Here is a 27,941-nt window from a genome sequence, read left to right as displayed (position 1 = left end):
GCAGTGTGAGCCATTTATCATCTCTGTCACCACCGAGTGGGACAGAACCGAGCTCCAGAACTTATCTGGTACCGTGTCCGACTCAGCACATGGAGATAGTGACATTGATGCCAAGGTTCCCATTGTCGGCAAACAGGTGTGCAATGGAGGTGTCGAACACAAGGCAGTCGCTGTTCATGATTGCAGCTGCCACCCCGTCATTGATGGAGCGGGGTGTGGCCTCCCAGGTGAGTCGGCGCCGGTTCCCGTTCAGCTCTAGCCGGTAGGCAAAGTTCTCAGCCTGCTTTCTGGTGCCGATGAATAGAACCACAGCAAAGAACTGCTGGTGTCCTTCGTACTTCTCCTGCTTCTCCAGAACCAGCATAAAGTGGTGGCTAAAACAAGACTGCATCATGACCCAGTCCACGGCGCCGGGCAGGTTGATGTCCGTCGCCAGAAAGACAATATCCTCTCCCTGAAGACACAGACAAGAGAACATTTGACAAATGTAATGACCAGGATGTTAGATTATCTGATGAGAGCCTGACTGCTGCTGACCCAGATTAGTTCTATTTCATCTAGTCTTAGCCCTTAAGCTAGCTGCTATTGGAAGGATGATCTCAGCATCAGCCAATCATGAAGAGCTTAAATGTACGCCCACCAATGGTGGGCACCCCTTGTGGGTATATAAGTGGAGCGACTCCACTGTTCGCCTCCGTTATCTCTTCAAGCCAAGCTTAAGAGCTTCCTTTAAAGAGCAATATTATCCAAGAACATTCGACTCACCGACCATGTCCAGCGACGCCAGGACCTGCCCGGCCTGCCAGACGGGCTCCATCTCCAGCGACGACCTGCACGCCAAGTGTGAGGTCTGTCTCAGGGCTCATCACGCTGGCCTGGCCTTGACCCCCCAGGCCTCGTGCCCGTTTTGTGCCGCTCTGCCCGTGGCTGAAAAAATCCGCCGGGTCGAGTACTTCACCCCCGCCGCCTGCCGGGAATTTCCAGTGGCTGACACGTACTCGCTGGACAAGGCCTTAGACTTCTTCAACGTCGGTCAGGAGCCGGCTGGCTTCAACCGACTGGACGACGTCATCAACAGTAAGGAGTACGACGAGGCTGGCTGCCATAGCCCTTCTTCCCTCCTGGACAACACGGAGGTCGATGAGCCTCGCTCAGCTGGTCCTTCTGCTCCAGTGACTTCTCGCTCCTCCCTGCCAGCAGTAAGAGACCTGCTCCAGGAGCTGCCCGCCATCATCTCCGCGGCTGCGGTCCGCAAGAGGCTAGCCATGCCAGAACCGCCTCCGCCTGAAGCGGATGATTTGGCGGGAATTTTCGTGGCAACACAGACGCGCTGTCCAGACCCCATCTGGCTGCGCTTTCCTGCTGCTATGAGCTGCTGGTCCGCCACCTTCTCCGAGCCTGCCAAGCTCAAGGCGCCAGTTTCCACATATGCGCCCATTACCAAGGTCGAGGGCTTCTCCGACCAAGGCTGGCCATCCGTTCCTCCACTGGAGCCGGACTTGGCCTCGCTGGTTGGCACCAAGAACCACTTCGCTGGCCCGCGAGCAGTTCCCGCTTCTAAGCATGACCAGCTGCTGATGCAGCTCACTGACCGCACTCCGCAGTGCACCTTCCAGACCGGCGCTGCAGGAAATAACATCACCCTTCTTGCCTTTAGCATTTCCAAAATGGTGGAAGAGCTTGACGCTCCTGACGAGTCAAAAACCATCATTACTAAGACTGCTGATGCCATTCTCAATCTGTACGCTGCTGTGCTCACCGGTTCTGCTCGCATTGCTGCCTGGCAGACCCTTATTCAGTGGGCCCTGTGGCTCAAGGCCCTGCCCTCCATTCCTGAACACCTGCACATGTTCTGTTTTGTCCCCATCTTAGGAGCGTCATCGAGAGGGCTCAGAAGACAGCTGAACTGTCAGCTACGGTGCTAGACCTGGTCCACCCTCGGTCAGCCTCGCACTCCGGTCGTTCCTCCAGAGGATGGGACGAACGGCGCGGAAACTTCAGGCGCCCAGCTGCACCGCCCGCCTCACGGAGCCGGCCTCCCGCTTCGGCTCCACCTCAGCGGGACCAGAGAGTTGGCGGCCAATGGTTCCGAAAGAGCCAGCAGACACCGTCTTGGCAGTCACAGGCGCAGGAACCTCGCCGAAAGCAACCACGAAAATGACTCGTTGTGGGGCATGTGTGCGCTTATGACTGTAATGTTAATGATGTTGGTTTTGAAATAAAACCCAAAAAACGTCACTTAGAGAGCACAATCCTACAGTCCTCTGCAGAATCCTCTGCTGAATCCTCACACATGTTCCCCACACCAAGTACTGCAGCACATCTGCATGTTCACGCAGTCAGTCATACTACACGGCCGGCTATAAGGGTGTGCTCCATTTGCGCACCGCCCTAGCCTCCGGCCAGGCCCAACACATCCCGCTCCCCCCACATCGTAGGGTGGGACGGGATGTCATGGCGCTGTCGCGACCATGCGCAGCGACACAGTGCGCGGCTCCATCCGCTGGCACTTTGTCATCCCCATGCACGGGCCCGGCTCCCACTCGTCATTCATCCTTGGAATCCACGCTCCACGGTGCGGATCAGTCTCTTCCAGCTGTTCCACACTCGCCCTTTCGAGCACAGCCCTCCATGGGTCGCTCCCAGTTCTCTGGTGCGAGCGATGACGGTAAGGGCGCGAACCCAGTCCTTAGACGTCGTTCACGTGACCTCGAACACGCGTCCGCTGTCGGAACACGCGCACGAATGGTGCCGCCTTTGTCTCATGAGCAAATGGATATCGGAGACCATTCATTGCGGTCATACACTCCATTTTCAGTCCGCTCCTCCTCCCCTCAACGGGATCGTGGAGACGATGTTCACGTCACAGGAACAATCTCAGGCCCTGGAGCTGGAGTTGCGGGAACTTCAGTCCAAGGACGCAATTTCCCAAGTCCCTCACGGACAAGAGCTCTCAGGCGTCTACTCCCGCTACTTCGTAGTACCGAAGAAGTCGGGAGGAATGAGACCAATTCTCGACCTTTCCCTGTTCAACTGCTCCATAGCAGTGATGCATTTCCGCATGTTAACAATGAGGCAAGTCCTGGAATACGTGCGCTCCGGGAACTGGTTCACGTCAATAGACCTGAAAGACGCATTCTTCCACATCCCAGTATTTCCCAAGCACCGGAAGTTCCTGCGCTTTTCATTCAAGGGAGTTCAATACCAGTTCAATTGTCTCCCTTTCGGCTACTCGCTAGCCCCGCGCACCTTCTACAAATGTCTGGAGACCACGCTGCAGCCACTGCGCACGGCAGGAATGAGGGTTTTATTTTACCTGGACGATCTGCTCCTATGCGCCCGGTCCAAGCACGAGGCGTCAGAGCAAACCAGGAAGTTAATAGAGCTTCTGTCAACCCTGGGGTTTTTCATCAACTGGGAGAAGAGCTCCATCCTTCCATCCCAGCCGATTGTGTTTCTCGGGGTGGAGCTGAACGCCTCCCTAATGAGAGCACGTTTGTCTCCGGTGAGAGCGGCAGATCTCACCACGGTGATCTCCCGCGTGCAACCCCGCAAGATCGTGAGAGCCCTGTTAGTCATGAAACTTCTGGGCATGATGGCTGCAGCCCACGCTGTGGTGCCGCTAGGTTTACTGCACACGAGGCGCCTGCAGCGTTGGTTCATCCACCTCCGGGTACACCCGATACGTCAGAAAAGACGTATGTTGAGGGTTTCCCCTTCAGTGGGCGGGGACCTCGCTCACTGGGGGAATCCCTGCATCCCCTCACACGGGGTCCCCATCGGACGTCCTACTGACGTATCTGTGTTTACGGATGAGTCACTGTTGGGATGGGGGGGAACGTGCTTGTTCCATACGGTGGCAGATCGCTGCCCCCCCCACACGCACGAGCACATAAATGTGTTGGAGCTTATGACAGTGAGGAATATGATCAGTCACTTCGCTGCCCTTCTCGAGGGCTGTCATGTCGAAGTTCACACAGACAACCAGGTGGCGGCAGCCTACATAAATCGCCACGGGTGGAGTTCGATCCCTCCCACTATTGCGTGTAGCCACAGATTTACTGTGTTGGTCACATGTCCACCTGCTGTCCATCAAAGCCACCTACATTCTGGGGGTCCTGAATGTAGCTGCAGACATCCTGTCGAGAGGGGGACCCCACGACTCCGACTGGCGTCTGCATCCCGCACTGATATCACAGATCTGGATCAGGTTTGGGGAACCATTGGTGGGTCTGTTCGCGGCTCGCGAAAATGCTCAGTGTCACCTGTGGTTTTCCCTGAGTCCCCGGAACCACCACCCGCTCGGAGCGGACGCCTTCTCACACCAGCCCTGGCCTCAAACACTCCTATATGCGTTTCCGCCAGTCCCACTGATTCCCCGTCTCCTGGACCGAGTTCGGTCGGAGCAGCTCTCTGTAATTCTGATGGCTCCCAGACGCTTGTCCGCGTCATGTTTTCCAGACCTGCAAGTGCTAGTGTCCGGCTCCCTGTGGAGGCTCCCGTGGAGGGCGGACTCCCTTCTCCAGGCGGATGGGATAATCAAACATCCTCCAGAAATAGGCCAACGGCTGTAGGTCTGGCCGCTGAGCGGTCACGCTTAGAGGCTTCTGGGCTGCCGCATGATGTGGTGGCCACGATTCAGAGTGCGCGGGCGCCCCCTACCGTCGCATCTTATGCTGCTAAATGGGCAGCTTTCCAGAACTGGTGCACGGAGCGAAATGTTCAAGCGCTCTCCTGCCAGCTGGCGGATGTCCTATTGTTTCTGCAGATACTGATGGACAGGGGCCTCACATTCAGCACTATTAAAACATATGCTGCATCTATCTCATCCTGTCACCAGGGTTTTGGAGATAGATCTGTTTTCAATCATCCCCTCACAAAGCATTTTCTAAAAGGTGTCAGAAGGAACAGACCTGTGTCCCGCCCACTATTTCCCCAGTGGGACCTAACGGTGGTTCTGCGTGGCTTATCTGAAGCCCCATTTGAACCCTTGGACCAGGTCTCACTCAAGTTCCTGTCACTCAAAACTGCCTTGCTGCTGGCGCTGGCATCAGTCAAGAGAGTGAGCGACCTAACCGCCCTCAGTGGCTCCCGCATGCCTCAGGATCCGGGAAGATGGCGGGTCTGCGGTTTTATGCCCCAACCCAGCCTTTGTGCCCAAAAACATTAATGCTTCCTTCAAATCCAGGTCAATTTCATTGGCTGGACTTTTTCCTCCTCCCCATAATTTTGATGAGGATGCGGCTTCCCACCTTCTCTGCCCGGTGCGCGCGCTCGCACGACATGTGTCACGCACTTCAGGGATTTGCTGCTCACAAAGCCTGTTTGTGCACTACAGAGATTCTTCCCTTGGGCAAGCGCTGTCGACCCAGCGTCTTTCACACTGGCTTTGTGACGCCATTTCACTCGCTTACACATCATCAGGGCGGGATCCTCCTGAGATTTCCTCTTCTATGGCGCTCCACAGTGGTGTGTCGATGGAAGACATTTGTCAGGCTGCTTCATGGGGTTCTCCCTGTTCCTTTACTCGTTATTACTCACGAGATGTGTCTTCAGGCTCCATCACTTGTTCAGTGCTTGGACCTCAGCAGGCTGAGTGAAGGCATTATGGCACCACATCAGCCCTACTTGAATGAATTTCATCCTCTTGTGGATGATAATTTTAGTGGGGCCCCACTCTTCTCTCTGGTTGCCTCAGGCTTTTAAGCCCTGGGCTGCGGCTGAGCGTCCCTCACTAAAAGGAGACATGTTGCGTGTGTCCATTGGTTGAGCTAACCAGTGTGGCGTAAACCAATCTAGCTGCGCATTATTCCAATAGCAGCTAGCTTAAGGGCTAAGACTAGACGAAATAGAGCGTTGGTTACGTATTGTAACCCCAGATTCTATGAGTCTAGTTGCAGCCCTTAAGCCACTGTACCCACTGGTTCTGTTAGGACTAAGAGCCATTGGAGGCGAACAGTGGAGTTGCTCCACTTATATACCCACAAGGGGTGCCCACCATTGGTGGGCGTACATTTAAGCTCTTCATGATTGGCTGATGCTGAGATCATCCTTCCAATAGCAGCTAGCTTAAGGGCTGCAACTAGACTAATAGAATCTGGGGTTACAATACGTAACCAAAGTTCAGGATTCTGAAATCCTGGTCAGAGGATTCACACACAGAATCATGAAGTCAGGGTCAGAGGTCCTGTCGGGGGCTGAGGGTTCTGACCTGTAGTGTGGTGATGGACTTGTGGGCGTGCATCAGGTGAGGCATGACGGCCTCCAGTGAGCCGTGCCACTTGCACGTTGCTCCGGGACACGGACAGGTGTAGGGTCTGAACTCACAAACCTCCTCATGGTCAGGTTTCTCGCTGTGGTGGAGCGACAGCTGGCAGCCGGCTGATGAATACTGCAGCAGGATGGAAAAGACGGAGCAGCTTCAGCAACACTCCAAGATAAAAACGTTCAGACTTCCTCCTGAGCTTCTATTTAACCTGAGATGTTCCGACTGCTGCTATAAAAATGAACTAACGTTAATTATTAGTTAGCCATGAACAGGGCTAGTTATTAAAACTCATAAACAGGAATAGTTTTTAGTTACTAAAAAACTAGACTATTATTAATTTCTCATTAATAAGACAAGTTATTAGTTAGCCATGAACATGAATAGTTTTTTGTGACTAATAAAGATGACTAATTATTAGTTACTCATAACTAGGGTTGTCACGGTAACCGGTGTAGCGGTAAACCCCGGTAAAAAAGTTGACAATAATAATAACCGTCTTGTTTAAATATATATATTATTCCCATTTTCTTGTAGTTTCTCAAGAAAAACTATTTTTTTGGACATTTTACTTTTCTGTTTCTGGTGCTGTGAAGCTTGGAGGATTTTTACTGCTATTTTTTCACTTTTTGAGCATTTGTTATTATGTGTAACCATGGCAACAAGCTGGTTTACAATCGGGAGCAGCGGATTATCATTGGAAAGGCTGAAATAATACCTCAACTGAAGCCACAAATCCCAAATGAGCTAAAACGCAAGAAGCGTGGGTGAAGAGCGGGAGCAAAACGGAGATAAAGAGGAAATTCAAACCATCTCTTCCATCGATCGTAATGGAAAATGTGAGATCACTGGCCAACAAGATGGATGAACTCCAAGCCCTTTCAAGGACTCAGCCAGAGTATCGGCAGTGCAGTGTTATGTGTTTCACTGAGACATGACTGCAGGACCATATACCCGATTCCAGCGTCTCTCTGCCAGGATTCCTGATGGTACGAGCAGACGGAGATCTGTAGAGGAGCAGGAAAAGAAAACGAGGTGGAGTGGCAGTGCTTTTCAACAACAGATGGTGCCATCCAGGTCATGTTTCAGTGAAATGTCGTCTCTGCAGCCCAGATGTTGAACACTAGGCAGTAAGTTGTCGCCCATATTATTTGCCAAGAGAGTTCACCAGTGTTGTCTTGGCAAACGTTTATATTCCACCTTCAGCCATTGCTGAAAGTGCATGTGATGCCATCAGTTCTGTTGTCGCTAAGCTACAAGCTACAGTACATCATGCCTCGCTCTCTGCTACACTTTCAACATTTCAACAGTTTGTCAGCTGCTCCAGGTCATGTTTCAGTGAAATGTCGTCTCTGCAGCCCAGATGTTGAACACTAGGCAGTAAGTTGTCGCCCATATTATTTGCCAAGAGAGTTCACCAGTATTGTCTTGGCAAACGTTTATATTCCACCTTCAGCCATTGCTGAAAGTGCATGTGATGCCATCAGTTCCGTTGTCGCTAAGCTACAAGCTACAGTACATCATGCCTCGCTCTCTGCTACACTTTCAACATTTCAACAGTTTGTCAGCTGCTCCACCAGAAAAAACAAGACATTGGATTTGTGTTATGCAAATGTAAAGAATGCATACCTGTCCAAAACAAGACCTCCTCTGGGACAATCAGATCACAATCTTGTTTTTCTCTGCTCAGAATACAAACCACTTGTTCAGAGGCAACCTGTGACAAGAAGAACTGTGAGAAAATGGTCACAGGACGCTGAAGAAGCCCTGCAGGGTTGTTTTGAGACCACAGATTGGATGACACTCTGCCAAGGATATGAAGAGGACATCAATTCCATGACTGGATGTGTCACTGACTATATAAACTTCTGTGTGGAAAACATCATACCCACCAGAACAGTGAGATGCTTCGCTAATAACAAACCCATGATCTGAAGAATCTGCTAAATGAGAAAAAAAGAGCCTTCAAGGAGGGAAACAGGGAGTTATTGAGGAGTATCCAGAAGCAACTGAAGATCAAGATCAGAGACAGCAAGGAGGCATACAGGAAGAAGCTAGAGAACAAACTACAGAGGAACAATGTCAGAGATGTCTGGTCAGGGATGAAGAAGATCACAGGCTTCAAGCAGAGGAAGGATTGCACAGATGGCAGCCTGGACACAGCCAATGAACTGAACAAGTTCTTCAATAGGTTCAGTTCAGGAACAAACCCAGAATCCTCCTCGCCTGTCCCCAGCCAATCAGACATCCCATCCTCCTCTGATGCAACATTTTCCTGTCACACGCCAGCTCTTTTTTCCTCTAACACAGCCATGGACTCTTCTGGTTCTATAAATCTGTCTTCAATCAAGTCAGGAGATGCTGCTGCCCCATTTACCTCCCCCTCCCACTTATCTGTCTCTAGAAGTCAGGTGAAGAGGCAGCTGGAGAGACTGAACAGGAACAAGGCTGCAGGTCCAGACTGTGTCATCCCCAGAGTACTGAAGGCCTGTGCAGAGCAGCTCTGTGGGATTCTGCAGCACTTCTTCAACCTCAGCCTGGTCCAGGAGAAGGTTCCAGTCCTGTGGAAGACATCCTGCCTTGTTCCAGTTCCAAAGAAAACTCGCCCATCAGTCAATGACGACTACAGACCCGTTGCCCTGACATCCCACATCATGAAGGTCCTGGAGAGACTCCTGTTGGTCCACCTGAATAAGCTAACTAGGACATATCAGGACCCGCTGCAGTTTGCTTATCGCCATGGAGTTAGAGTTGAAGATACCATCATCCAGCTGCTTCAACCAACCCACTGTCATCTGGACAAAGCAGGCAGCACTGTGAGGGTCATGTTCTTTGATTTCTCCAGTGCATTTAACACAATCCAGCCTGATGTACTTTGCCAGAAACTCCAGAAGACACAGGTGGGGGCCTCAACTATCACCTGGATTAAAGACTACCTGACAAACAGACCACAGTTTGTGAGGCTGAAGAACTGCACATCAAACCAGGCAATCAGTAACATTGGAGCACCACAGGGGACTGTACTCTCACCATTCCTTTTCACCCTGTACACCTCAGACTTCCAGTACAAATCAGAGACCTGTCAACTACAGAAATACTCAGATGACTCTGCAGTTGTCGGGTGTATCAGAGATGGACAGGAAGCTGAGTACAGAGAGCTGGTGGAGCGCTTTGTGGCATGGTGTGGAAACAATCATCTGACCTTGAACGTGAACAAAACAAAGGAGATGATTTTAGACTTCAGAAGAAACAGGGTGGAGTCAAACACTGTTTCCATCATGGGAGAAGAAGTGGAGGTGGTTGAGGAATACAAACACCTTGGAGTTCACCTGGACAACAGACTGGACTGGAGAAAGAACAGCGAAGCTGTTTACAAGAAGGGGCACAGCAGACTGCACTTCTTGAGGACGCTTAGGTCCTTCAGTGTCTGTTGCAAGATGCTGCAGATCTTCTACAAGTCTGTTGTTGAGAGTGTAATCTCTTCAGCCATTGTCTGTTGGGGCAGCAGCATCAGAAGCAGGGACCTGAAAAGGCTCAACAGCCTAATAAAAAAGGCTGGTTCTGTTCTGGGGACAACTGTGGAACCGCTGGAGGAGATAATGCAAAGAAGGATTCTCCAGAGAATCAAGAAAATGATGGACAACCCTGAGCATTCTCTTCACAAGACTGTCCGACAACGGAAGAGTGTCTTCAGTCAGAGGCTTCTTCAGTTTGGCTGCAACACTGACCGCTACTGGAGATCCTTCCTGCCAACAGCCATTGTAATATACAACAACTCTTTGATGACTTGATGATTATTATTATTCTGAGATACTACAGCAATCAATTTCCCTCTGGCATTAATAAAGTATTTTTGAATTGAATTGAGAAAGCAGGATGTGACTAAATAAGGGTATTATTACAGTTCTTTTGATCAGCGGTTTCTCTGAAAGCAAACAAACAAACATTAAAGGTTTTTATTGATGCACATGTCCAACAGAGCCCACCTATTCTCATCCAGGTCCACGCTAACAGGTTTGTTTGTCCTCAGGGACTAGGAGGACGCATTTGGAGTTCGATGACATCACAGCGGTAACGAGTGCTGTCCAAATTCAAATACTCATTTTTGTGTGCCGTACTCATTCCACCCAAAAACCGAGGATGGGTCTGGTGTATCCTCAGTGAGAAAGGCTTTCCCAGCATGCTTTGCACACTGGCGTTGGATTTTCGACCAAAGTAGAAACAAGAGAGCAGAGAAGTTTGAAACATAAGTTCGTTAGAGAAATGTCCATAGAAAACGAAAAAGCTCGAAGCGGTTCTGTTTATAGGCCTTTAACATTCGTGTATTAGTTTGTTGGAGCCCGTTTTAGGCAGAAGGCAGCAGAACTGGCTTGTAGCTATTCCCGTTTACGTGTTTCTTTAGTCAATTAAGCTTCTAGTCATTTGTTTTAGGGACAACAGAGCAAAGATGTGTTATATTAAGCTTAGAGGTGAAGAGTGAGCCCATGCCCACGTTCTCTTGTGTCCAGGGTTCAGGCTGGTTGTCCTCCTGGGGGAGGCCTTCTACTATCATGTTAATGTTGGTGTTTGAATATGTTTATTAAAACAAATACTAACTGACAACTCATTTGATCATTCACTTTATTAGTTCCAGATGTTTTTGAACATGTTACATGAACAGAAAATGACAACATGGTAAGGGGATAAGATTAATTAATTAATCAATTTCCCTCTGGGATTAATAAAGTATTTTTGAATTGAATTGAATTATCTATAACACGTGACTATTATATGAAGATCAGAAGGAATATGGACCAGTGATGTATGGATCAAGCAGCATCTTACGGTTGGAACGCTTCCTCTCACGGTCCACTGCATCGTCAGTCTACAGGGACTGCTGGGCTGGCTCAATCGACGGCTGTCACATCACTAGAACATATTCAGAATTATATTTATTTAACCTTTATTTAATCAGGAGATTTAGAAAATCCCATTGAGATTAAAAACCTCGTTTACAAGGTGTCCTGACCAAGAGGCAGCAGTATTTCACACAGTTAGAACATAAAAGCAGTGGTGAAATACCGTAGATCATTAAAACAAATACAAATTACTCAAGCGGTGAATTCATTTAAGGGAACTAGTTGAGTCAGTTTCTGGTCTTTCTGCAGCAGAAGGTGCTGAATAAGCAACGGCTTTCTTCCCAAGCTCTGTACGGCAAACGGGACGGAGAGCAGCAGCTGACCTTCAAGAGTACTTACACACATACCAATCACCCTGCCTTCTAGTGGCCAACCACTCGTGAATACAAGTCACAGTGATGTGTCACGGCTCTACAGCCCTCAAAGATGAGCGGTAAACCCAGTCCAGCTTTTGAAGAGCAGTAAAAGAAACACTCATAAGAAAAGATCACCATAATCTAACGCAGCAGCAGCAGTGACAAGAACACACAACTTATTATGCAAGAAAACCCCAAGTAGGTTCAGAAAAACGCAACGACGACGAGATGCTCTATGGACAGTAGTGGCGGTCTGGTGGTACCTCCTCCAGAACATCAGCCTCTCATCATCTCTCATGCTCCTCTGGCTCATCCTCCAGGGCCTCAGTGTCCCCAACACTGATGCAGAATGCTGACCTGTAGCAGAGAAAATAATTCATAATTAAGTTACACACACACACACACACACACACACACACACACACACACACACACACACACACACACACACACACACACACACAGGTTCGGTTTAAAGAAGGAACAATAAAAACTACAGATTTACTACATAGAAGACATCTAAGCATCATCAGTCTTAAATAAACAAGCAGCTGTTTTATTAACTTAATGCAGACTGAGACGTTCTGACCCGGTGAGAAAAGGTCCTGCTCCATTCAACAGTTAAAATGTATTTTGCTTGTTTTAATGACCCACGTGTTAGTACTTTATAGTAGTAATGTGTACATGTAACTTAACACAGATGTGCTTCAAGGCTTTACCTGGAAAAGGTTCTCTCAGGCTGGAGAACAAACGCTGGCGATGGAGGTGAAGCTGCTGCAGCTTCTGAAGCATCCCTGATGGATTTTCCTTCGCTTGAGCTCTTCTCCTTCTCCCGTTCGCTACCGTCACGGTTGCTAAGCAACAGGACCTGCAGGCTGGCGAAGGCTAGACCCGACCTAGCTGGACTGGCAAGGTTGCGTCCTCACAAGCATCCTACCCCTGGATTCAGACACAAGTCCGTACCAGGTCTGTTTCCATGGAAACGCTACCCAGAATGCATTGCGTCTAGTAGGCAGCTCCGTGAGCCACTAGGAGCTTCAGGTCTAGAGAGTCCTTCGATTGTTCATTATCAGCTGTTCGAAGATCTGGACCAGAATGGCATCAGACCTCAGGTTCTGGTCCAACTGGGTCTTCTACCTCCTGTCCTCTACAGGCATCAGGTTACAGCCCATCTGGTGTTCAGTGCGACGGAACAAGAACTTTGGGTCCAGATGGTTCTACAACAGTACTGGGGGAATGGTTTCTGGGGTGTTACTGGTCCGGTACTGGAATCAGAGTTTGAAGGAAAGCAGGTCTTGATGCATCCTGCTGGAACCAAAACACTGGTTCTGTGACCAGAATCTAGCTGACCCATTTCCATTGGGCACACAATTCAGAACCAATAAAACCCAAAAGAACATTAAATGGCAGCTGCTGCAGTCTGAACCTTAAGTGTCAAATTCACTCACTCATCTGTTCACTCACTCACATATTACCTAATCTATTACCTCACCTGTCACATCACCGGTTCACTCGCTCACCTGTTACCTCACCTGTTCACTCGCTCACATATTACCTAATCTATTACCTCACCTGTTATCTCACCTGTCACATCACCTGTTCACTCACTCACCTGTTAACTCATCTGTTCACTTACTCACCTGTTATCTCAACTGTCACATCATCTGTTCACTCACTCACCTATTACCTCACCTGTTCACTCGCTCACCTGTTACCTCACCTGTTCACTCACTCACATATTACCTAATCTATTACCTCACCTGTTATCTCACCTGTCACATCACCTGTTCACTCACTCACCTGTTAACTCATCTGTTCACTTACTCACCTGTTATCTCATCTGTCACATCATCTGTTCACTCACTCACCTATTACCTCACCTGTTCACTCGCTCACCTGTTACCTCACCTGTTCACTCGCTCACCTGTTACCTCACCTGTTCACTCACTCACCATGTCACTAGCTCACCTGCTCTCTGAGTGAAACTTGGAGGACAACCGAGACATCACAGGTGCTCTCTAATCAATCAGCTAATTCTGATTCCCCCCCCCCCCCCCCAGGTCAAAGGTCAGGGTCAGGGTTCAGCTTTCAGTCAGTTCTACTTAACTTTAATGAGTTTGTAACAGGACCTGCCAGAACAGAAGCGAGCTGGTCAGGCTGTCAGAGCGGGTTGGTGTACAAGTACACATGTATGTATATATACAGGGATAGAAAAAACACACCAAGTATACAAGAGGAAGTACCACATAAAGACTACCCGGACAGGAGGAGCCAGCAGGTTTGGTTTTCTAAACATGTCGAGTTTTCTTCCAGCCTTTTTTCATGGTGGTTATGGATTTTATTTATTCATTATTATGATGGAGAAAAGCCTTAAAGTTTGGTTTCCTTTAGTCTTTGTGATAATTCCCGTTATTATTGAATAACTAAATATCAAAGTCATTTTATTGTCATTTCTACCACATGTGCAGGACATACAGAGAAACGAAATTGAGTTTCAGTGCACACAATTCAAAGATCAGACATACGTGGGTAAGACACATGACAAGAATTGGTGACTGCGGTCATTCGCAACATGAGTCGCGCTACCTTAATAGATAGATGAAAAGGGTGTTACATGAGGATAAGTGGGGGTAAGGTAAAAAATGGCATAGCAGAGTTAGACCCAGCCGGGAGTCTCGTCGTCTCGTCTCGTCTTCCTCCGCTTATCCGGGTCCGGGTCGCGGGGGCAGCATCCCAACTAGGGAGCTCCAGGCCGTCCTCTCCCCGGCCTTGTCCACCAGCTCCTCCGGCAGGACCCCAAGGCGTTCCCGGACCAGATTGGAGATGTAACTTCTCCAACGTGTCCTGGGTCGACCCGGGGGCCTTCTGCCGGCAGGACATGCCCGAAACACCTCCCCAGGGAGGCGTCCAGGAGGCATCCTGACCAGATGCCCAAACCACCTCAACTGGCTCCTTTCGATAACTCTATTATACAAAAAAAACTCCTCAACATAGAAGCACAAACAGCACAGATACAAAACATCAGAGTCCGATGGGGAGGCGGGGTTGGGCGGGATCCTGAAGCCTCCAATGGGAGCTGCCAGTACGGCGCATCAACCAGCTGCAGACCAGCAGGTGGGAGGGAGAGATAAGAACCAGAGAGCACATTGAGTTTCCCGCAGGTCGCTGACCTCAGCAGAAGTCACAATCTGAAGGCAGGGGGGGAAGGTCGGGACACAGCATCTGTCAGCATTCCTCCTTTCGTGGGGGTGTGTTGAAGCAGCCTTGAGAGGCTGCTTTGGCGTCAGATAAGGATAAACATGACTTTGTTTGTGGCAGGCAGAGGTAATTTTCCTCTCTGCCTTGGAGTCTATAAGTGGTCATTCATGTCCACCAGTGAAGCCAATTTTACGTTCTAAACATCCCCACATTGTCCGGCGACTCTCTCCGAGATAACATCCATCTTGCGTACTAACACAGACAACACCGCGAGGACATTATCCAGCTTACGGTTCACCTCGAGCAACGTCCCAGTCTGTGAGGTCACCGCACGAGTGGCACATTCCGTGGGCACGGGTCGCACTCCAATCGCTCCCGTCTTCCCAAATTTCCAGAAAACCAGATATCCTCCCACTCCAATCAGAAGAAATCCAGTGATCATCAGGCCGAACATCCACAAATCTTCCACGTCCTCGATGGACAACTGAGAGAGGCACACGATTCGCCAGACCTCCCAAGAATCGAGTGCATATCCCGCTGCGAATGTCCCCTCGGGACAGGTGGGAGCCCCCTTCTCCATTCTCATCGTAGAAAAAATTTGATCAGTCGCGTTGAATGACCAGCTAATTAAGTCCATATTTCCAAAAAATAGTAGTGGTTTCAGGAGAAATGCAGAGAAGTGCTCTGTAGGCAGACAGGACAAGAGCCTTGGGGAAGCAGATAAGGGAGCTGAGAAAAAAAGCGTCTGTAATATACATCCCTCTCCAAATGTCTATTAAGGTAGATCCATAAAGTTATTAACTGACTGACCAGATTTTGTACATGGATCCATGATAAGTCTCTGCGCAGTAGGAATAGTTGATGTTTCAAACGGTCCAGGACGGTTTTACAGGATAAACTCGGCGAAGGACACCTCTTCACCTCATTAGTAATGCATCAGTGTTGCCACACATGGACACCCAGAGATGTTGTCAGGGGAGTCGTGTTTCCAACTGTTATGTTCCTCATTCATCTGTTGCTGCATTTTATGTTTAAGAGGTTCATGTCATCCAAACAGAAACCACTCCTCCAGTTTGTAGGCTTCTAAACATCTGAGCAGGGTTTCACAAGCTGCTTGTGGAATGGCCTCAAACACCACTGCATATTCTATTGGTGTAACAGGACCTGCATCAGAAGACAGCAGCAGCCTATTGTCACCCATCAACTGTTCAACAAGACAATCCAACCACGTCTGAGTGAACGGTGTTTGGATATTCCAGATGTAACATCTGTGTGCTGAAACATCGTGTTTATGAGCCACTAACCAACCATTAGTGATAGCCTGTCAAATCTGGCCAGTTTATCAGTTAACTGATCAGGTGAAAATTCCACCTTAAAGAAATTCAATTAGAAGAAATCAGGAAAAATCCTCCTTATACTATTTTATTTTGTAGGACTTTAATAAGTCAGGTGGCTTTAAAGGCTCTAGGGCTGCAACAACCAATTGATAAAATCGATGATGAAACGTTCAACTTTTATTTAACAGTCAATGGGAGCATCTCATGTGTAGGAGGAACGAGCAGATCAGAGTGAGAGCGCTGGTTAACCATAACCCCAGTTACTAACAGATATACGTGGACCTAACCGGAGTTACTATGGGACTTGAAACCAGACACAGAAGCTATGCTAATGCAGTTACCAATCATAACTCAGCAGAAGATGCCTCAGAAAAAGAACTTGTCACTTGAAGAACAAGTTGTAACATTTCTACGCAGTAAGAATATTTCCATACAAAAAGAAGCCATTTCCATATGTCATACTGCCTAAGAAATATGAAAAGGCAAAACCAGCTATCATAGTAAGGTTCACCAGCAGAAAACAAAGAAACAATGTATTGGCACAAGGAAACAAGCTAAGAGGCACTAAGGTGTACATAAACGAACATCTAACCCAAAAAAATGGGACGATAGCCAGAGAAGCACGGATGCTAAAAAAGCAGGAAAAAATTTAAACAACATGGACAAGAAATGGGAATGTATGGATCAAAGAACAAGAAGGGTCACAGGCTAAGATAATAAAGGAGCTGAAGGAACTGGAAATTTTCAATAAACAATGATTGATGGACGGAAGAGAAATGTTGGAAAAATAAATAAATATAGTAAAAATCCACAACAAAGTCACAGAAACTAAATACTAGTGAACCTCAAAAAAGCACATGGACACAAGAATACAAAATATACGATCCTGGAAAAGATTTAGACAATAATCTGTACATGCATAATAATGAATGCAAATACTATAGTGACTAAGAATTGCGTGACTGTGCCTTGGCGAATGATACACTGTCCACCATCCACTTCAATAGTAGAAGTTTGCATTGCAATTATGATAAAATATTGGAGTTTTTAACACAAAATAAAATGAGATTTAAGGTCATTGCAGTTACAGAAACAAGGTTACAAGAAGGCGATATTGAGGATGTTCAAATAGATGGGTATGAGATGTATTACCAGAATTGGGAAAATAAAAAAGGTGGTGGTGTAGCACTGTACAGGTGCTGGCCAGTAAATTAGAATATCATCAAAAGGTTGAAAATATTTCAGTAAGTCCATTCAAAACGTAAAACTTGTACATTATATTCATGCAATGCACACAGACCAATGTATTTCCAATGTTCATTACATTTAAATTTGATATTCATAAGTGACAACTAATGAAAACTCCAAATTTGGTATCTCAAAAAATTAGAATATTCTGAAAAGGCTGAATATAGAAGACACCTGCTGCCACTCTAATCAGCTGATTTACTCAAAACACCTGCAAAGGCCTTTAAAAGGTCCCTCAGTCTTGTTTTGAAGGCACCACAATCATGGGGAAGACTTCTGACTTAACAGCTGTCCAAAAGACAATCATTGACACCTTGCACAAGGAGGGCAAGACACAAAAGGTGATTGCTAAAGAAGCTGGCTGTTCGCAGAGCTCTGTGTCCAAGCACATTAACAGACAGGCGAAGGGACGGAAAAAATGTGGTAGAAAAAAGTGTACAAGCTCTAGGGATAACCGCACCCTGCAGAGAATTGTGACGACAAACCCATTCAAAAATGTGGGGGAGATCCACAAAGAGTGGACTGCAGCTGGAGTCAGCGCTTCAAGAACCACCACGAGGAGACTCATGAAAGACATGGGATTCAGGTGTCGCATTCCGTGTGTCAAGCCACTCTTGAACAAGAAACAGCGCAAGAAGCGTCTCGCCTGGGCCAAGGACAAAAAGGACTGGACTGATGCTGAGTGGTCCAAAGTTGTTTTCTGATGAAAGCAAGTTCTGCATTTCCTTTGGAAATCAAGGACCCAGAGTCTGGAGGAAGAGCGGAGAAGCACAGAATCCACGTTGCATGAGGTCCAGTGTAAAGTTTCCACCGTCAGTGATGGTGTGGGGTGCCATGTCATCTGCCGGTGTTGGCCCACTCTGTTTCCTGAGGTCCAGGGTCAATGCAGCCGTCTACCAGGAAGTTTTAGAGCACTTCATGCTTCCTGCTGCTGACCAACTTTATGGGGATGCAGACTTCACCTTTCAACAGGACTTGGCACCTGCACACAGTGCCAAAACCACCAGCACCTGGTTCAAGGACCATGGTATCCCTGTCCTTGATTGGCCCGCAAACTCGCCTGACCTTAACCCCATAGAAAATCTATGGGGTATTGTGAAGCGGAGGATGCAATACGCTAGACCCAACAATGCAGAGGAGCTGAAGACGACTATCAGAGCAACCTGGGCTCTCATAACACCTGAGCAGTGCCACAGACTGATCGAGTCCATGCCACGCCGCATTACTGCAGTTATTGAGGCAAAAGGAGCCCCGACTAAGTATTGAGTGCTATACATGCACATTCTTTTCATGTTCATTCTTTTCAGTTGGCCAACATTAGAGAAACAAACATTTTTTCATTGGCCTTTAGAATATTCTAATTTTCTGAGATACCAGATTTGATGTTTTCATTGGTTGTCACCTATAAATATCAAAATTAAACGTAATAAACATCGGAAATACATTGGTCTGTGTGCATTGCATGAATATAATGTACAAGTTTCACGTTTTGAATGGACTTACTGAAATATTTTCAACCTTTTGATGATATTCTAATTTACTGGCCAGCACCTGTATTTATGTAATACCCTAAAAAGCAAAGAGATGTATAACATGTTGACAACAACTGCTGATGTAATGGAAATGATCACTGTTGAAATGATATCTGAGAAGACAAAAAACGTAATAATTAGCAGTATTTATAGAGCACCAGGTTCCTGTATTGAATCGTTCACAAATACCATTTCGGAAATGTTTAGTGGAATCGGTAACAAGAATTTGTTTCTCGGTGGGGACTTCAACATTGATTTTAAAAATACAAACAATTTATCAAACGACTTGGTATATTCCATGCATCTACTTGGTCTGTTTCCACTGATAACCAAACCCACAAGGATTACTGTACAAAGCTCAACAATTATAGATAACATATTTAGTAATGTTTCAGGGAGGTTGGAGAGTGTTGGAATCATAATGACTGATATTAGTTTTCACGTGCTACAAGAATGATCCGATTACACATCAACCTCAGATGGAAAATCTTATAAGGGATCGGTCACAAAAAGCCATAGACTCATTTAATAGAGCCCTAGAACAGCAAAACTGGGATGAAATTTACATAAATGATGTAAACTTGGCTTACAGCTCTTTTATAAGAATATTGTGCGGTCAATACGAAAAAAACTGTAAAATAAAAAAAATTACAAAAAAAGATAACAGGAATAAACCATGGTTGACAAAAGGACTGCTAAATGCCTGCAAGAAAAAAAAAGCCCTATACAGCATGATTAGACGCTCATTTATATAGTTTATCAGAAAAAATGTTGATTTGAGGGTGACTTGCTCTTTAAAGAAACTCATTAGATAGATCAGATCTCAGTATGAAGTTGGATATCTATACAAATAACGACAGGGCAATGTCTTAGGAACAAAAGGATGCCAAGTCTTTTAATGGAAATAAAAGCTATCAGCCTACAGAGGGCTCAATTGTGTAGACACCCTAAAATCTGAGTGAAATGAAGATGTGGCAGGCTAGGCCATTATTTCAAAAACTTAATTTCTGCAACTCAAATTTCTTTTCAGTATCTTGTGTGGCCCCCACGAGCTCGTGTGCATGCTTGACAACGTCGGGGCTCCTAATGAGACAAAGGATGGTGTCTTGTGGCATTTCCTCCCAGATCTGTGTGAGGGCATACCTGAGCTCTTGTACAGTCTGACGAGCAACCTGGTGCCGCCTAATGGACCGAAACATAATGTCTCACAGATGTTCTATTGGGTTTAAGCCAGGGGATCGTGAAGGCCATTCAATGGTTTCAATTCCTTCATCCTGCAGGTACCGCATGCATACTCTTGCCACATGAGGCCGGGCGTTGTCGTGCATTAGGAGAAAACCAGGACCTACTGCATCAGCGTAGGGTCTGACAAAGGGTTCAAGGATTTCCTCTCGATACCTCATGGCAGTCAGAGCACCCTTTCTTAGGCAGTAGAGGTCTGTGCATCCCTCCATGGATACGCCTCCCCAGACCATCACTGACCCACCACCAAACCTGTCATTGCAGGCAGACGTTGCAGGCAGCATAACGTTCTCCTTGTCTTCTCCAGACTCTTTCACGTCTATCACAGGTGCTCAGGGTGAACCTGCTCTCATCTGTAAAAAGTACAGGGCGCCAGTGGCGGACTTGCCAATTCTGGTGTTCTTGAGCAAATGCCAGTCGAGCTCTACAGTGCTGGGCAGTGAGCACAGGGCCCACTACAGGACTTCGGGCCCTCAGGCCATCTTCATGAAGACTGTTCCTGATTGTTTGGGTAGAGACATTCACACCAGTGGCCCAATCTCCTCCATGTTCTGGAGATTGAATTGATTTGATGTGTCTCCCAGCCCAATCAAATAAAAGATACTTTATTAATCCCAGAGGGAAATTAAGAGTTTCAGTACACACAATTCAGAGATCAGACATACATGGCAAGACACATGACAAGAATTGGTGACTGTGGTCATTCCCAACCCTGAGTCGCGCTACCTTAATAGAGATAAGAGGGTTACATGAGGATTGGTTCAGGTGGAGGGAAAAAAGGCACTTCAAAGTTACCCTCCACCAGGAGGGCAGCTTTGCTCTGCAAAAAAAACACCTCAGACAGAGATATGCAACAGACTTCAGACAACACAACATAAGTGTCCACTAGGCGGGGTGGTGGGTTGGAACTATACCAACTTCAGTTCCTGCAGCCACGATGAAGCAGCGCATGTCACCTCAGTGTGGATTGGGGGGGGGGGGGGGGGGGGGCATTGAGGGTTGGAGGGTTGCAGTGACCCTGGATGCTTCGGCGGCCTTCCCGCAGTCCCGCCCATGCTGAGATAGGAGACAGAGTTGAGTTGCCATAGCGACTGCACATTCCACATATCTTCTGAGGGGGGAGTTTTCGTTGGAGCCTTGCAGGCTCAAGGACGCCAGATTCCGATTAGAAATGGTTTTGGGGCCAGCCAGAGATAATTTTCTCTCTGTCTTACAGTTTGTTGGTCCTCAACCTCTCAGAATCCCAATAATGGACGTTAATCTATCCCAATCTGTGCTGATTTGTCCACTCTCTCCTTGATGGCATCCATCTTTTGTGCCAAAGTCCCAAGCTTACGATTCATCTCGGCAATTATGAGTCTGTGAATTCACAGAGTGGTGCAAACCATCTCTGAGCTCCGGGATCAGGCCAATATTCCTCGACAGCTCGTTAATTTTCCGGTAAGACAGGTAGCCTCTAAGGCCAATGAGCAGGAAACCTGACACCAACACCACGAATATCCACACGTCTTCAGAGTCCTCCACAGACAGCTGAGAAAGACAGATCAAGTTCCACTGTTTCCAGGAGTCCATGATGTATCCAACTGGGTCTGTACCGGCAGGACATCCGGGAGCCCCTTCTCCTGTTGTCATCGTTGAAAAAATTTTATCAATCGCGTTGAGAGACCAGCTGACGAGATCCATTTAAATGTATTTCAGTTTCCAGAAAAATGCAGAAGCAGCCGTGCACCCAGCACACACAGACCGACAAAGGCCTTGAGGATAAGATATGGAGGACAGGAGGAAAAGAAGCGTCTGCACCCTCCAAGAGCCGGCACATCCAGCACGTGTGGATTTGCCATCCTGGAGAAGTTGGACAACCTGTGCAACTTCTGTAAGGGTTAAGGAATTGCCTCATGCTGCCAGTAGAGAGCAAAAACTAGCACGAGTGGAAAACCAGCCGAAAAAGATCAAGAGGGAGAAACTTGAAATGACCTCTACCTGTTTAACCAGTCCTGTTTTGAGGGTTTTGTAATTGTTGCCATTTATTGCACCTGTCGTTAAGTCCATGAACACCAATACAGCTGAAAGTGATTAACAATGCCCTCAGCTGCTTAATCAACCAGGAAATGATCAGACAGGTTTAACTGATTTCATGCCAGGCCCAATAAAAAAAGTGTTCCTTTAATTCTTGTGAGCAGTGTATTTTGGTTAAGGGAAAAATATAACATAAGTTTTGCTTCTTTCTGTTCCTTTTTCATTTTTTGTTTTCGCAAACCTGTTTTGTATTTTGGTTTTTTTTTGTGAATAAATGAAAATAAACTTAGAAAAAAAATATATAAGTGGACCTAACCAGAGTTACTAACAGATAATAATATTAAGTGATTATAATTACGGATGGACAAAATATCGGCATCAATATCGGTATCGGCCGATGTTAGTCATTTTTTAACATATCGGTCCGATAAATAAAACTGGGCCAATTTTAACAACTGATATTTTTTCCATCTCGGATTGAATCCTTTGAATTCATCTCAGAACCGTAAATATGTGCGTGTGTGCGCGTGTGTGTGTGTGTGTGTGTGTACATAATGTAAATTCAGCTTTAATAATTTTCATTCTATACAAAATCTGCTGATTTTACAAGCATTAAGGGTCAGAATACCGGTATCGGCCCAAACATTTCATATCGGTGCATCACTAACTATAATCCATCATGTGTGATGTTATTGTGGATACTTATGCTGCATAACGCCCGATCGTTCCTCATCTATTAAATCGTCTACGCATGTTTTTATTGGGTTCAGGTAGAAGTGCGACCTCCTGTTTAAGTGTTGCTGGTAGTTCTTGTTAGTTTAATGCTTCTTCAAGCAACAGACGGATAAATGAGCTAATAAATTAATAACAAACTTACAAAATTCGTAAGGAGTCCGTAGGGATAAGTACCTTTGACATTTGAATTGATCCGGTACTAATTCCCGGTACCTACGAATCGATACCGGTACTTAACGGTACCAATTTGATACTTTTGAGTGTTTATTATTTTAATTCTCTTTTATAATTAAATATATATTTTTCTCAGTATATAACAATATTTGATAAATATCACGATAAATAACATACAACTGTTTGTATTTTAACATCGTCCTTGTAGTTTTATAAGCTGATAATTAAACTGAAGCAAACATCTTTACTGTGAACTAAATTTACTGTGTGTCTTCATTCCTTTTGCCGTGTTTTTTCATTTGATTTTTCCTATTGGGAAGTTAGAATTTCCGAGGAGAAAGCGAACGCACCATTAGCTGATAACAATGGTAGCAATGGAAGCTAACATACCAAGCTAACATTATCTTAAACAGTTTATTTAGCTGCTGGAACAGATTAAAACGATGATGCCTCACACTTAGATCGTTATCACTGGTTTCGTCTTCACCCGTCGCATTTAGTAAAGTGAAGCCAAACTTTAGAGCGCATTCATGTTCTTCCAGTCAGAAATTCGGAGTTCCGAGGAGAAAGCGAACGCACCATTAGCGAAACGGAAGCTAACATATCAAGCTAATTATATTTACCTACCGGAGCAGATTAAGATGAGGATGTCTCACTTAGATCGTTGTCGCTGGTTTCATCATCACCCAGTTACCCATCACATTTAGTGAAGTGGACCCAAGCTTTAGCGTGCGTTCTCTCTACCATGCTGCTCTGTTTACAACTCGCTCGCAGCGACCAACGACATAACGCTCTTGCACATGTGCAGCTGTCTAGGCAAGTTCTCGTTATGAAGGACAGGTACCGAAACGAGGCACCGTTTCAAACGACATGAATCAGTGCTCAGTCGGTACTATGGAATTCGGTCGGTACCTTAAAAAGTACCGAATTCGGTACCCATCCCTAGGAGTCCGTCATATCCTGGAGCCCTGGAGGGTTACTTGTGTTAGTAGAAACAGTCTGATGTGTGAATGTTTCCTCTACACGGATTAGATCCGGATTTCTTGTCCTCTGTCCGACATGTCGCCCTTTCAAACACCAGTGTTTCCTGCTGACACACACCTGACTCAAACTAACGACTGGTTAACTGGCTTCTGCAGAGCGTGATATCCTCCTGAGGAGGCTATTCCAACATGTAAATCAGGTGTACCGAAGCAGAGACATGGACAACACGCAGGACAGGGACAGGGGCGCTGAGGACCGGGGCTGAGAAAGGTTAGATGATCAATATAATTCCACCAGAGTTGTAGGACCATCTATTATTGATAAGTTAGCTCTTTTCTTATTTTTCCTAAACTGAAAAACTATTTAGACTTTTTTCTCCTTGTTCCATCCACTTTGGTGTTGACCTTACGAATGCACCTTCAGCTTTTTCTTCCTACAATGTAACTGCATCTGTAATTTTCATATTTCGGTCCTTTTCTGGGATGAAAACAACACTTGTGATCATTTCTAGTTATTTTTCCGGTCCACCTTTGCTTTGGCTTGTTCGATATGAATAGCCAGATTTCTAATTTCATTAGTTGCCAGCTGAGTCCCACATTCCCACGTCCACATGACTGTGTCCAGAATTCTGCCGTCATGTTGCTGCCTCGTGTCCGTCGTCTAAAAGACATTTTTCTCATTTCCAGTAGTTTTTGACTGTTTAGTACAAGATTTAGTTTATAAACTAGCTTTGTGATCTGATCAGACTATAGGGTCAATAGTGGCTTTTTTAACCTTTACACCAGTGTTTCCCAGCCCTGGTCCTCAGGGACCACTGTCCAGCATGTTCTCCATGTTGCACCTTTAAACACGCGTGTTTCCTGCTGCACCACACCTGACTTAAATGAAGGAGTGATCAACAGGCATCTGCAGCGCTTGATGTCCTCCTGAGGAGCCGATGTAAACCAGGTGTGCTGGAGCAGAGACAACATGCAGGTCAGTGTGTCCTGAGGACCAGGGCTGGGAAACACTGCTGTACACTTGTGTCATTCCAGACTGGATTGCTGAGAAAAGCTGGAGTTATTTTATCAGGATTACTTTGTTTCCATAAATCTGTCAGATCAACTCTTATGGGCTCGACACACGGGAGGCGACATCGCCTCTCCTCCTTTCATTTTCAATGAGACATACGCGTCAAAACGATCATCGCGGGTCTCCCTCCTACCAAGCGAAACGCGAAAAACGTGCGTGTGAAATTTTGCGCTCGTGCACGTGTCGTGCACAGGCGACCCAGCGACGCGATCCCAGAAAGTTGAAACATTTTCAACTTTCCGTCACTGTCACTCGGGCGAGGACCAATCAACGGAGGTTTCATTCACTGACCAATGAGCGGACAGGATGCTCCGCACATCTCCGAGCTAACATGGAGGAGAAGTTGATTATTATTATGTTTTATAGTAAAATCACAAGTAAAATTTCACATAACTCTAGCAGCACCTTGTGAAACATCATATCTACCGCTTTATTAACTCTGAACCGCTTAAATAACCTTAATTCCCTCCAACCTGAACCAGCCAAACAAAACAACGGAAGTTTCGATTTCGCCATGGAACAGAACGCGTAGACGGCTTTGCCGCTGCCGCGGGTCGCCTCCCGTGTGTCAGGTAATAAAAGCGACAGCGACGAATTTCGCTGATCGCGGTCGTTTGTCGCCTCCCGTGTGTCGAGCCCATTAACAGGGCCGGCTTTGCCGACAGGCGACACAGGCGGCCGCCTGGGGCGCCATCTGATGGATAGGGCGCAAAATTAAAAAAATAAATGAATAAAAAAAGTTTATTAAATTTATGTTTGTAATATGAAATGCACTCTCTACATACTCAAAATTCCCCTCTGAAATGACATAAAATTAAAACATCAATATTTAAATTCTAATGATCTGGCTGCATGACGAGCTCCCGCTCGGGCCACCGCTCCGATGCATTTGACCGTTAAGGGTGCCGTAGATCACGCGCGTGGGCAGCACTGTAGGACACCCTGTTGTCGCCGCGTTTAAACTTTTGATATATTTTATGATGAAAAGAACACCTAAGCCATCGGGATCAGCATTCCGAAAGCGAAGGAAGGAGGAAGAAAAAAAGACGGGCCCAAAGCAGAGGCATGTACACTTTATACATTTGGCAAAGGAACTTTTTGCGTTACCATTGTAGCTAACTGCCTCTCCTGCCACGCACGGTCCATGGACGGACCCTTGCTAGCTGTTTACATACACAATACAGTATCTCATAACTTTAACCAGTTAATTTTACTTTTGAATCGTCGTGTCCAGATGCAATGAGACAATATCTGCAGCCTGTCGACAGGCACCTGTTGACACCACGGGGGCTGGGACTGTCTTCTACACCTGTTGAGCCTCACTGTGAAGATGATGAAGAATGTAAGATTTTTTTACTGGTTTTTGGAGTATGATTGCAGCCTTTTTATGAACTTTGTTTCAAGTTTTAAGCACGCATACAATATGAATTTCAACTTTGTCCTTCACATCGGGCGGGCGGCACCGCCGCGGCCGTGGTGGGGGCTCCCCCGCTGCCGCCGGGCCCGACGGGGAGTGAGAACTGCCTAAACGCAGCATGACATCTTATGGCGTCTCTTTCTTGTTTACGCTGCAGCGTCTTCTATCCAGGCATCACGCAGCAGCACATTTACTGAGCTACAATCTCAGCATCTAGAACCAGGTGAGTAAGTTACTTGGGGGGGGGGGGGGGGGGCGCACATGGGTAGTCTCGCCTTGGGCACCAAATTACCTAGAGCCGGCCCTGCCCATTAAACGTGCATTTTGCTAATATCAGAATCAGAAAAGGTTTATTGCCATTGTCAGTGAACAAACAATTCACAAACTATAGGAACTTGCTTCGGTACTAACGTGGTACATATAACATGAATAATATAATTAAAAATAGAATAAAGTAGAATAAATAATATCTATGAGAGTTTGTTTTTGGAGGAAATCTATCAGATGTATGATTTAAGGTTGTCTTAAATCACCCCAGATGATTAAGTCTGAGGGGATTTGGAGGTGACGTTTTAACCTCAGAAATATTCGTTAACCTGTATCAGCTGTTTACCACGTGACCAAACGTCTTTACCCCCACCGGCTCCTCCATCATTCTACATCTGCAACTTCTGAGTGTTTCCTGATCAAAGAAAAGCCGTGCGTTTGTTGGCACGAGACAAACAGCTGGTGTCTCTTTAACGAAGTCCAGCCCGGTTGGTTTTGCGTCTGTTGGATAATTCCAAATGACGTCACCTGACACACGCGCACAGAGGGAAGCGGCGTGAGTGTGTGTCCCGGTGTCGGTTACCTTGCAGGGGAACGGTAGTGTGGAGGCCACCTTCTCCATGGCCAGGTTCCGGATGCTCGGGCTCAGCGGAACGCGGCAGGTCGGGCAGCAGCTCAGCTTCTGGCGGCACGGGTTACAGACCAGGTGCCCCGCCTGGCACTGCAGGATGGGCGGCAGCACGTAGTCGAAGCACACCGGACACTCGAACAGCGCCGTGAGCTCCGGGGGCTGCCCGGGAAGGACGGCGGAGGGCAGCGACACAGAGCCCGACCCGGCTATAGTCCCCACACCGGCGACGGCTGCCGCTGCAGCGGCGGCTGAGGCTGCTCCTCCCGGGCCTCCGTGCTTTCCTCCGCCTGCTTTGCCGGCTCCGAGTCCTCCGCCTCCGGCAGACGACGGACGGCTCATAGCTTCCAGCTGTGGTCCGGTTGTTGTGCGGCCGAGCAGGTGGTACTGTCATTTACTATTTACAACCGGACGTCCCTCCGGGGTGAGACATTTGGAAACGTAGAACGTCCAAGGAAGGTCCCGCCTGTCTTGCCTCTGATTGGCTGAAAGTGCTCTCCTGCGATTCCGCCTAGTTTGCCGCCAGATCTAGAGCAGCCATTCATAAAGAAATTGGCTGTGTTCAAGATAAAG

The 27,941-nt window shown here is 47.0% G+C and overlaps 1 protein-coding gene across 1 annotated transcript; it reads right to left on the bottom strand.

The window, feature by feature from the left end:
- Positions 1-82: 82 nt before the first annotated feature.
- Positions 83-27,941, bottom strand: siah2l (seven in absentia homolog 2 (Drosophila)-like). Its single transcript, XM_015961981.3, has 3 exons — positions 27,324-27,941; positions 6,212-6,391; positions 83-454 (listed from the first exon to the last, which is right to left on the bottom strand). Exons 1-3 carry the CDS (start codon positions 27,708-27,710, stop codon positions 83-85), a joined length of 939 nt encoding a protein of 312 aa, XP_015817467.3. The 5' UTR covers positions 27,711-27,941.

This window comes from Nothobranchius furzeri, chromosome 10 (assembly GCF_043380555.1).
Source record: "Nothobranchius furzeri strain GRZ-AD chromosome 10, NfurGRZ-RIMD1, whole genome shotgun sequence".
NCBI classification, from domain to species: Eukaryota; Metazoa; Chordata; class Actinopteri; order Cyprinodontiformes; family Nothobranchiidae; genus Nothobranchius; species Nothobranchius furzeri.
The sequence above is the reverse complement of the archived record's forward strand: the minus strand, read 5'-3'. Positions and strand labels throughout refer to the sequence as shown.